We start from the raw sequence: 12,951 nt of genomic DNA on the forward strand, positions 1-12,951 counted from the left end.
ACATATTGTTGTTTTAAACTATTTTCATATTAAAATTTAAATTAATTATTTTGCTTATATACACATAATATTTTTGTTTCCAAAAATTATATAAAATTATAAGTGAGTTTAGTTAAACTTTAATTAGTTACTAAGATGATGATGATAAACTCAAACATCTAACGACAATATTTTTTTTATAAATAAATTTTCTTTGAAATGTTAATTAACAAAATACATGAATTATTTCAAAGAAAGTTATTTTATAACACTTGAATAAATTTGATAATTATTATGAGAAAATTAATGTGAATATTAGCAAAAATAACTCTTGTTAAAATAAATAAAAATAATATCAAGAAAATATATATATTAATTAAGTTTTTTTTCTTTTTTTTTTAATTAAAAAATAAATTAAAAAAAAAAAAAAAATACTACGACTGACTTTGACATACCTTTTTTTTGATGTTGAAATAAAAAATAAATAAAATGATATAAGAAAAATTGTTTGTGTTCTTAATTTTGATGTTAATAATTTTTTTTTTTTTTGTTTACAAATTTAAAATTTATATTGAATTATTATTTTTTATTTTTTTTTTTTTTCCAATTACTAATTAATCAAATATTAATTAAATGATTTTGATTTTAATACTTAACATCAAAGATTTTTTTTTTTTTTTTACATCAAGCTCTTGACTCTGTGATTTTAAAATATACCAATTTATTATTGAGGATGTTTGATCAAAAACTACTGACACAATAGAAAAGAAAAAAAAAAAGATATTCCTTTTCATTTGTTCTAATTTTAAATTAATTGCCTAGTGTTTAACCAATTTTCACATGAAAATTATTTTCATAAATTCATAAATAACACAATATTAATAATAATAAATTAATTAATTTAAAAAAAATCCTGCTAATAAACTGCCAACGTCACAAAAAATATTGTCAAATAATATAAATAGCTTTTTTTTTTTTTTTCATACAAAAAACGAAAAAAAAAAAAAATAGAACGATGATACTTGTTTTCAAACAATAAAAATATATAAAGATTATATACCTGGCTGTAGTTTGCGCTTCAAACATCCTCTCAATATTACATTCACTTAATTACACATATATAATAAAAATTAAATAAATTTACATAATTTTAAATATTCATCAAAATTCAATAAATTCATTTATACATTAACATTAAATCAATTTTGTCAATTACAATTAATAAATCGTTTTTCAATTATAAATAATTAATTGAATGAAAATAATAAAACATAAAAAAAAACATTTTTTAAATCTTGATCAACTCATTGAATCAAGGGAAGCATTCGAGCAAATTATATCAATCGCTAAAAATAATATTTTAATTGCTCAAACGATACGGCGAACAATGAAATTTATTCATAATTATTTTCATTTTTTTTTTTTTTTTTACTTTCATTATTTTAACACAAATATTAATTGTCACTTATTATTATTATTATCATTATATATATAAAAAAAAAACAAACAATACTTGATAATACTTTTTATCTAATATTTGCTGATTAAATATCAAACAACAATAATAATAAACAATTATAATTATATATCCTGTATGATAATAATAATTATATTATAATTGTAAGTTATTTACAAATGATATAAAAAAATATCTTGTGTATTATTATTAAATTATAATACGGTTTAAATAAATTGTCTTTATACCGCAAAAAAAAAAAAAAAAAAAATGAAAAAAAAAAAAGATATTAATTTTATTTCTAAATATTTGACACATTTATTTAAACATTTATCATTGTCGTTATTATTATTATTATTATTTTTCATCATAATTATTAATTATTTATGATATATAATTAATTACAACAAATTGCTAAATATTTGTTTATATATATTTTGATAATTTTAATTATTTATTAGTAATTTTATTTTATTTCGAAATAATTAATTTCAACTTTTATAGTTGTTATTATTGTTGTTGATATTATTATTATTATTGTTGGGACTTAGTGGACTACCAATATTATCAATTTCTCTTTGTGCACGAGATATTTTAACTTTATCTCGTGGTGTACCATCTTCACCAGTTTCTTTAGCAAACATTTTCATTTTTTCTTTAAAACTAAGTTTTTCTGGTACTTCACCTGGCTGTGCATTCATCATTAGTCGTTGTTTTTCAGCTAATCGTTTGTGTCTTGGATCACTATAATATTTACACACAAAAAAATTAAATAAATTAAATAAATAATAAATAAACAAATAGAGACTTAAAATTTAATAAAAATTAAACATACTTGTATACTTCTTGGGCACCAATAACACCCGGTGTCGAGTTATTAAATTGTCCAGGTCCTTCAGGTGTTTTTGGAGATGCCAAGAAAATTTCTGCGTCATTAATGAAATTCTGAAATAATTAAAAATAAAAAAAAAATTTATATTTATACATATTTAACAAGTCTTTAACATTATATAAGTATTATTCTAAATTCGTAATATAAATGTCTACTAATTAATTAAATCAAATTATATATTAAATAAAAAACAATATGCAAAAAATTAAAAACAAAATAAATTCCATGCACATTGTCAATTTTAATTAAATCAACTACAAAAATAATTAAAAAATATATACACACACACATATTTTAAAGTTCCTAAAAAAATTTATAATAGTGATACCTTACTCAGGACATCTGCCAAAAGGATGTGTGTATTTGTGAATGTGCATTTATCCAAAAAAATATATTATTAAATATTGTGATAAGTGTTTGAATTAAAATAATTAAAATCTATTAGTTTAATTTATTTAATTAGCCAATATTCATTGTATATTAACTTGATAAAAAAAAAATATTTTTATTTTTTTATTATTAATTAATTAATAAGCTATCAAAGACAAAATAAAAAAAATATAATACTATGTAAACACAATGAATATGAGCCAATAGAAATTGCATTATTGCGAGAAATTTACATCATTATTTTGGAATTAAATATCAAAGCATGGATTATTATAATAATAAGATTAATCTGTAAATGTAATATTTTAATAAAATAAGATACTTACATTTGGATCTTCACGAATAGTATCCATGATTGAAGACTGATTATTTGAAATAACATTTGAATTTGACGTTGTTGTTGTTTTAGATATTTGTTCATTATTTGCATTTACATCATGAAATGAAACTCTTTTAGTTGTTGATATTGCTGGTGTTATTGTTGGTGTTATTGTTGGTGTTATTTGTGATTGATTAATTGGTGTATTTGGTGTTAATGATCCAGTATTTGATCGTAATGCAGATTGTTGTGACATAACAGTATAACTTGATCCTCTTTCAGGTGGTGGTGGTGCAATATCATTTCCATTTTGTGATGCTGTTGGTGATACTGGTCTATTTATAACGAGATTATCCAATCTTAACATATTTGGATTTGATTGTTGTTGATTTTTATTATGATACATTTGTTGTTGTTGCTGTTGTTGAAGAAGCAAGAGTTTAATATCATCATCTCGTCTTTTTTGATTATCATCATAATCAATTTGTTGTTGTTTTCTTTTGTAATCATCAATTTTACGCTGACGTTCACGTTCATCTTGTATAATTTGCATATTTGTTTTATTATTATTGTTATTATTATGAATAATATTATTGTTATTGTTATTATTATTATTAATTAATTGACCAGATTGATTATAATTTTGTTGTTGTATAATACTTGGTGATTGTCCAATTAAATTTGTATTTTGTTGTTGTAATTGTGTCATATGTATATTATTATTATTATTATTATTAATTGTATCATTATTTTGTTGATTTTGTCCAATACCAAGTTGACTACTTGCTGTATGTAATGGTACAATTGTTGATTGTAATTGACTTGCAACTGGTTGTGGATAGTTTTGTCCACGTAATGATTGATTATTAATAGTATTTCTAATTAATGTATTATTATTATTATTATTATTATTATTTGTATGATTAATTTTATTATCTTGATTATTAGCAGCCATTCTTAATAAACCTTGTACACGTTGTGTACTTTCATTATCAATATCAGTATTATCATCATCTTCATCTTGTTGATTTGCTGCTTCTTCAGCACGTTTTTGAAAATCACGTTCAAGTTGTAATGCACGTAATTGTTCATCTTGTTGTGATGTACGATGATTTTGTGAACTTAATTCAATAATTTGTTGATCACGCCATAAACGTGCTGCTTCACGACGACGTGCTTGTTCTTTTTCACGTTCTTCACGTTGCCATGGATTTGTTGCATTATATTGATATTGACGTGTTTGTTGTGTTGTTGTTGGTGTTGTTGTTGTTGTTGTTGTTATTGCTGCTGCTGGTGTTGTATTACCAGAATTTGGATAATAACTACCACGTGGAAGATCTTGCATACTTGCTGTATAACCAATATCTGTTTGTTTACTATATAATGGATGTGTTGTTGTATTTAATGGTGGTGGTGGTGGACTTTCTCTATATCCAACATCATCTGGTAATAATGGTCTAATTGGTGGTGATATATCATCATTATTAATATCATTATTACCATTATGATTAATTTGATATTGTCCATTTGAATATTGACTACCAACAAATTGACGATTATGTTCCATAATTTGACGATTGCTATCACAATTATAATCTCTTGTTATTGTTGTATCAATTTGATGATTACCAATACGTGCTGGATCACCTTTTTTTGGTACAACTGCATATTGATTTGATATTTGTTGTGGTTTTATATTATTATTATTATTTATACTATTAACATTATTATTATTAACACTATTAACATTATTATTATTTATATTATTGTTATTATTAAATTGTCCATATTGATTAGCAGCAAATTGTTGTTGTTGTTGTTGTTGATAACCATAATAATTTGGTGAATTTGGTGATGCAAGATTTGGAGTTGAACCAATAACTGGTGGTCTTGTTGGTCTCATTAAATTAGCAACTTGTGCAGCTGTTGTTGGACGTTGATTATATGCATTTGGTCTATATTGATTAATAATTGATGGACCATTTGGCATACCACCACGTAATTCACGACGTCTTACTTCTTCTTGCATTTCTTGTAATTTTGCTTCTTGTCTTATTATATCTTTTGATGATTGTGATCTTGGTGGTTGTTGCAATTGATGTGTCATTTGATTTAAACCATATCCTTGTTGTCCTATTCCTCCTCCTCCACCACCAATGATATTTTGTTGTTGTGGTATATAAGCTGATATTGGACGATCACGTGATAATGTTTGATGTTGAACCATATCATTTGTTGGACGATTTAATGAATTTTGTGAACCACGTAAATTTTTTTGTTGTGTATAAAGAGTATTATTATTATTACGTTCATCAATTGGTTGAGGTGGACTTGGTTGTTGTTTCATTGGTGGTATTATTTGATCTTGATGACGATATACACTTAAATTTTGATAATGCCTTTCGGCATCAATACTTTGTGAATTAACTTGTGGATTATTATTACCATGTGATGATTGTGTTGGTGTAAGATTTGGTGATGATTGTTGACGACTTACTAAACCTGATGGAGGTAAAGTACCTGTTGTTCTCATTGTATCATGTAAATTATGACTTGATCTAAATAAATAAATAAATATAAAATCATAAAATAATAATAATAATAATAATAATATATAAAGAAAATATATAAAATTATTTTTAAATTAAATTTAATACCGTGAACGAAGTGATGTTGCTCCATTCATTGCTGGCATTGGTGGTGGTTGTACTGGTGGTGTAACACTATTACTTGATGATGCCCTACTAAATCCAGGATTAAATACTTCATGCTGTTGTTTACCCTCACTTGTTCCTACATCTAAAAAAAAATTATAAAAAAATAATAATAACAATAAAATTATGAAGGAAAAAAAAAAAGGAATAATAGTAATTTTTTGGTGATGTACATAATGAATATAATATCACATTTATGCATATCCAGTGACGCGGGTTTTTTTTTTTTGGATATTGATGTTAGTTAGGTAAGCAGCTTTGAGGAAAAAAAAAAAAGCAGCTTGTACATTTATTACTTACTGTGCAGTGCTGGTACAGATTTGCTGCTATGAATTTGTTGATGACCTGGTTCATGGCCGAGGCGTGATGGAAGATCGCGTTCACTCATGCGACGTGATCCTGCATTTTCACAAGATGCAAAATAAAAAAGAAAAAAAAAAAACACAAAAATTTGGTTAATAATCATGCTTTTTGCATATTAATATATGTAAAAAAAATAAATAAATAATAATGTATATAGCAGTGATAATTAAATATATATTAAACATTAAATTAAAATACTAATAATCATGCAATTAACAATAATTTAACATGCACATAATGTTTAATAAAATTAAGCGAGCATTTTGTTGATAATTAATAAATTATTATAAATAAAACAAGACCATTAATATGAGCAAATAATGAAAACTCATAAATAATAAAAACATTTAAACTGAACCAGGCTGTGCATTCAATTTTTGATAATTAGCAACAGCTTACGATAATATGGATTATTATCCAACGTTGGACAATTGCAAACAATCCAATCATTTTTTGTTGGTCGTCGTGGTGGTAGTGTTGGTGGTGATGATGATGATGATGATGATGGTTTTGTTGTCATCATCGTCGTTATCATTGTCTTTGTTGGGGTATTTTTTTTTATATATTTAATTATCGGTAATGACTGGCTACATGGTAATTTATTATTTTTAGGTTTTTCAATATTCCAATCATTGTAATATTCAATTACATTATCATTTAATATATTATCACTTGTTGAAAATGACAATTTACTATTATAAGCTAATGAATTAATATCATTATCAAAATCACAAGGAAAAATCCAATCACCATTTACAAATTGTGGTTTTATTTTTTTACAATTTGATAAATCATTATCACTTTTTGATTTTTTTTCTTTATTTTTATTTATTAATAATCTCATATTTATTAAATAATTATTATTATTATTAATACGAGATTTTTTATTGAAATTTAATTGTTTATTTATCAGATGAGGATTTGAATTATATTTTTTTATTTTTTTAAAATCGTTGCTAACTGTTTCATTGATAACATCATCATCACCATTGTTTTTTTTTTTAATTATTTTTTTTTTATTCAATATATTTTCACTTTTTGATAACTTTTTTGTTCGTATAAATGAATTTGGAAATTTTATTATTTTATTATTATTTTTATTTAATTTTGATTCACTACTCGTTGATTTTTTAATTATTTTATTTTCATTATTTATTGATGAAAATTCTTTTGTTGTCATATTATAAATTTCTTTATTTTTTTCAAATTTAAATTTATTATTATTATTATTCATTGAAGATGATAATATTGGTAATGATTTACTATGATAATTTTTTGTAATAATATTAGTTGTTAATTTTTGTTTGTGACATGATGATGATGATACTTCAATGACACTTTGTTTACTATTTGAAGTGCTTTCATCAGTTGACACTTCTTCTGGTGATTGACATTTTTCTTGTTTTGTTATTATTTCTGATATAAAATATTTTGTACTTAAATCATGATTACTATTCTCTTCATTACTATTATTATTATATTTACAATCTGATGATGCATTTTCATGTGGTAAACTAAATGGAGCATCAATATTATCAAGATCAAAAAAATCATCAACTTGTTGTAATAATATTTCTTGTTCTTCCAATGATAATTTTGAGCTACTTTTATTACTCAATTCTTTATAATTTTTATCATTAAAATTACTTGAATTTTCAATAATAAAATCTTCATTTATCTCAACAAAATTCTTACTATATTTATTATTTTTATCACAATTAAATAAATCATCTTCAGATTTACATTCTCTATAATTTAAATTACTATTATTCATTGGTAAATTAATATCTGGTTCAGATAAAAATTGACGTAATGAATTATTATTATTATTATTATTATAATTTATATTATCATTAAATAATTGAGTAAAATGTTGTGCTAATGCAACAACACGTCCACATCCAAATGGTACATCATCATTTGTTATTTCATGTTTATCCATATTTAATATATCATCACATGATGTATCACAATTTAAGTCACTCAAATCAATATTTAAATCTGGAATTATTTTATGCATTAATGATGTTGATACAGCTGTTTGGCTGTTGCTTTTTATTTCATATTTATAATCAATAAAATCACCACCTCCAATAGCATTATCTTCTTCCTCTTCTACTTCATTTTTATCAAAAATATTATTTTTAATTGGTTCATTGTGAAAATATATTTCTTTTCTACTTTCTTTTTCTTTTTCTTCATAATTTTTATAATTTAAAATATTTTTATTTACATTTATATTCTTATTATGATCATCATCTTCATCATCATCATCATTATCATCACTTGGTGGATCATAATGAAACGTAGCAATTGGACGAAATCTATTTGTCTCTAAAAGTGGTCTTGATGATGACGATGTTGATGATGATGGTAAAGCATCTTGTACTTTTGGCAATGGCCGTGAGTAATAGCAAGAATACTCAATATTATTTTGAGGTAAAATTAGCGCTGGTTTATGTAATTTTATATCGGAATATAAATAATTAGTATTATTTTGTGTTTTTATAATAAAATTATTCATTGAATTAATTTTACGAGTATTTGAAATTAAATATTCTGGTTTGTTTATAAATTTATAATAATAATCATCATCATCTTCATTTGATGATGTTGAATATGATGGATATTTTAATAAGTTATTATTACCGCTAGTATTTTTTGTCATTATATTATGATTATTTTTATCATCACCTGTATAATTTTGTCCAGATTGGTTATCTAAATATGCTTGTCGATATTGTTGATGTTGTTGTTGTTGTTGGTGGTGTAAGTTGTTTGTTGATACATGTACTAAATTACCCATAGAACGTGATGATGTTGGTGGAATGTTATTTGCCTGTTCCGCATTTAATTGGACAGATTTTGGACGTGCTGGACGGTCTGTGTCTTAAAAGGACAAAATTTTTTGTTTTTTTTTTTTTTGTTAGAAAGCAGTTGTTAATTGCAAATTGATTTTAAACTAATTTTTCTTTAAATTTTAATTTCAAAGCAAATGTTATATGTTAAATTGATTAGATGTTATTTACAATAATTTTATTTTTACTAAAGCAATTATTTTATTAGTCACATTATTATTGATTATTTGTTAATTAAAAATTTGGAATGTTTTTTTTTTGTGATAAAGGAGGATATAACGTCACCGTATTTTGTGTATTAAAATTATCCCTTTTCCAATTATTGATTGTTTTGATAAATGTATATTTATAAAAAAAAAAAAAAAATGTATTTATTTATTTATGACTCACCACGACCCATGACTGGTGATGGCTGAGATAAAAGACCACCAAGTCCATGATATTTAGCAGCTTGCTTGGCAATTTCAAGTACCACTAGGTCACCAGTTCGTACAAGATACTCAGCAGCTCTGTATAATTTAATTTAAAACAAAAAAACAAAAATAAATAACAAATTTATAATTCATTTAGGATATATTTATTTTATTATTTTTAACTTTTAAATATGTTTAAAAATAAAATATTTATATTCATATATTTTTTACATACCTTTCTTGAGTTATTCCAACAAGACTTTGTCCATCAACAGAAAGAATTTGATCTCCCGCTTTCAAACGTTTATCCTAAATAAAAATATAAGAAAACAAAAAAAAAAAAAAACATAGAATAACACGAATCATGCTTCTTGCACATAGAATAACAATACAATAAAATTTGATTGAGATCCATTGATTGACAAGATGATAAATGATAATTTGGATTAAAAAAAAAAAAGTAAAAAGTTTTAAACTTACCGCATCAGCAGCACCTCCAGGAACGACACTTTTAATATAAACACCTTGATGCTCTTGATCAGTACCCTGTGTAAACAAACATCAACAAAATAAATCTCAACAGTAATTTAAATATATCTATATATTAACTGTAAAGCTTTCAAGTATAACGGAAAAAAAAAGCATGTATTTTTAAAACATGTAAGAAGAGAAAAGAGAAAATCAAAAAAATAAAATAAAATAAAAGGACATTAAAAGAAAGGAAAGAAAGAAACGGGAAGAAGGAAGTTCGCATTTGAACATAAAAATATTTCAAGCATGACAAGCATTACTTTACGGTCTACTGACTTCATAGGTAAAAAAAAAAAAAAAAAAAAAAATTAAAATCAGTATAACTGTCGCTTTCATTTGAAAAGTTAATAAAATTACGAGATATATATATAAAAATATATAAAAAATTTTAAGATGATAAACTTACTCGAGCAGCAACAATACTAAGTCCCATGCCATTTGTTGATTTATGTAATTTAATTGTTTGGATAACTGGTTGACTAGAATAACGTGTTACTTGATTAGCTGAATAACCAGCTGATTTATTACTCATAGCACTTGGACTTCTAATATTATGATGATGTAAATCAACCATATATATAGTCCAAAAACCTCGACTATTTGCTTGTCCAGCAAATCTACATAATCCTTCTTTTTGTAATGGTGCTAAAAATTCAGCTAAACCAGGTGGTATACCACGTATTAATTCACAATTATAACCATCATCTGGGAATAATAAATCAAGTGGTAATGATGGTTCTTCTTCAAGTCTAATTTCAATACGTTGTGCACGTAAAGTTGTATCAGTTGATTGTTCAGCCATACGTACAACATTTTCAATTAAATCAGATGTTAATCTTGGTTCATCATTTGCAGATTGATATTTTTGTAATAATGCACGTACTTGAAGTGAATTTAATTTTGAACAATTCGATTGTAGGACTGATAAATCACGAGAATTATATTTTGCTGCTTGTAATAAATGTGCAGCTTCTTTTATTGTTGCTAAATGACATTGTCCAGCATGTTCAAGACCTTGATCTTCAATCCATGCTTCTAATACACAAATACGTGATTTTAAACGTCTACCAAACCATCTTGCACATAATTTATTATTAGCAACAAGTGAATTAAAGCATATTGCATTTATTGAATGAAATAAATGATTAAATAATTGTATTGTAAATGATGGATTAACACGACATACACGTAATAAACCCATAATATTTGTAAATATTTGTATGAGTGGTTCTTCTTTACCAGCCTCATCAACATCTGACATAAAATGTCGTAATGGTGTATTAAGTTCAATTGATACGCAATGTATCAATGATGTAAATGCCATTATTACTGAATTACGAAGTGTATTTTGTGCATTTACTGAAAATGGTCCAATATGACGATCACTTTGTAAAAAATGCAATAATTCAGATGCATTTGCAAGCCATAGCGATAACGATGGTCCATCCATAGATCTTTCACATATAACTTGCTGAATCATTGTTGCAACATTCATTAACATTACTGTTAATCTATGAGCTCTTGCTGTTGGTGTTAACTCAGGTTTATAATGAGTACTTGCACGATATCTTGCTGCCAAATATAAAGTAAATGTTGGTGATAATTTAAATGATGGACTCATTGGACCAATTGGATCAACATCTGTTATTATTGCATGGAAAAATACATCTTCAGTATCTTCAACAAAATCCAATATTGCTGGTAAAATTGGATCAGCACCATGTGTCTGAATATGATCAGATTGATGAGATAATCTGTAATTAAAAAACAAAAAAAATTTAATTATTATATTAAAAATAAATTAATGAATGATAATTTATTTTTAAATTAAACAAAAAAAAAATAATACAAGTTTACTTAAAATTGCAATTACTGTGCTTGAAAGGTATTTTAAAAAAGTTTTAAATGACATTTGTTATGTGTTAATTATTTTTTAAATATAAATAATACAAAATTAACATTCAACTAAATTTTTATCTTTAGTTTTTTTTAATATTTATTTTTACCTTTAATTTTCACAAGTGACTTACTTTTTTCGTCTCTTTCTTTATTTGTTTGTTATTTTATTTTAATTAATTTATAAAATAACATTGTCAATAGTTAAATTAAATTATTAATTAATATTAAAACAATGATAAAAATAATAATAACTTACCTGTTGCCTTCACGACTACTAGTTAAACTTGCTGTTTCAATATTTCCATCCAAGTCAAATGTTGTTTCATAATTATGCATTGCTTCTGTTGGTGTTTGTTGTTGTTGTTGCTGTTGTTGTTGTGGATGTTGTTGTATTTGCTGTTGTTGTTGTTGTTGTTGTTGTTGTTGTTGTTGTTGTTGTTGTTGTTGTTGTTGTTGTTGTGTATTGTGAATTGAATTACGTGGACTTGTTGCTGTAGATGATTTTGTTGGACTTGATTGATTTGAATTTGGTGGTGGTTGTGCATCAGTTGGTGTTGATGGACGTATTTTATCAGAATTAACATCCTGATTATTTATGTCAGGTGTACGTCTTTATGATACATACGTGCAATAAATTAAATGTAAAAAAAAAAATGAAAACAAATAAATAACAATGAATTAATAATAAAACAATAAAATAATAATAAACTTATAATAAATTATAAATTAATTAATTAAAATTATGAATATAAAATTTTTTAATTTATAAATATGAATGTTTACAAGAGTGTAGATGAATAATTTAATTGTATATTAAATTAGGGCTTATTTAATATGCTCAAATATACATATGACATTCAAACAAGCAGTTAAATAATAAGCAAATTATTATTATAATAATAATTTACATACAAATACATTTAAACAAATTAATTATTTATTATATCAACTCACCTGTCGTATTCATAATTTGCCTGACGATTGATGTCTTGACGTCTAACACGATCCTCTGGAATTGGATCGATGAATTTAAAAGTATAAGATGGTCCAAATTTCACGATTGCACCATTCTAAAAATAAACAAATAAAAATTCAATAAAAAAAAAAATATTCAATGTCAAATATAAAATAAAAATT

General features: G+C 24.2%; 1 protein-coding gene across 9 annotated transcripts in view; it reads right to left on the reverse strand.

The window, feature by feature from the left end:
- Positions 1–797: 797 nt before the first annotated feature.
- Positions 798–12,951, reverse strand: part of LOC122852983 (afadin) — a 46,584-nt gene continuing 34,430 nt past the window's right edge. For 6 of the 9 annotated variants that reach the window (XM_044153170.1, XM_044153163.1, XM_044153154.1 and 3 more), the window contains 12 exons: positions 12,769–12,884; positions 12,071–12,424; positions 10,322–11,669; positions 9,865–9,930; positions 9,620–9,693; positions 9,362–9,480; positions 8,808–9,002; positions 6,051–6,149; positions 5,694–5,835; positions 3,044–5,594; positions 2,271–2,380; positions 798–2,179 (listed from right to left, as the gene is read on the reverse strand). In XM_044153170.1, the coding sequence (XP_044009105.1) occupies positions 1,927–2,179; positions 2,271–2,380; positions 3,044–5,594; positions 5,694–5,835; positions 6,051–6,149; positions 8,808–9,002; positions 9,362–9,480; positions 9,620–9,693; positions 9,865–9,930; positions 10,322–11,669; positions 12,071–12,424; positions 12,769–12,884 (5,427 nt within the window). In that variant the 3' untranslated portion in view covers positions 798–1,926. The remainder of the gene's footprint in view (positions 2,180–2,270; positions 2,381–3,043; positions 5,595–5,693; positions 5,836–6,050; positions 6,150–8,807; positions 9,003–9,361; positions 9,481–9,619; positions 9,694–9,864; positions 9,931–10,321; positions 11,670–12,070; positions 12,425–12,768; positions 12,885–12,951) is intronic. The other 3 variants (XM_044153193.1, XM_044153176.1, XM_044153184.1) reach the window with 3 other exon arrangements.

Source organism: Aphidius gifuensis, linkage group LG1 (assembly GCF_014905175.1).
Source record: "Aphidius gifuensis isolate YNYX2018 linkage group LG1, ASM1490517v1, whole genome shotgun sequence".
NCBI lineage: Eukaryota > Metazoa > Arthropoda > Insecta > Hymenoptera > Braconidae > Aphidius > Aphidius gifuensis.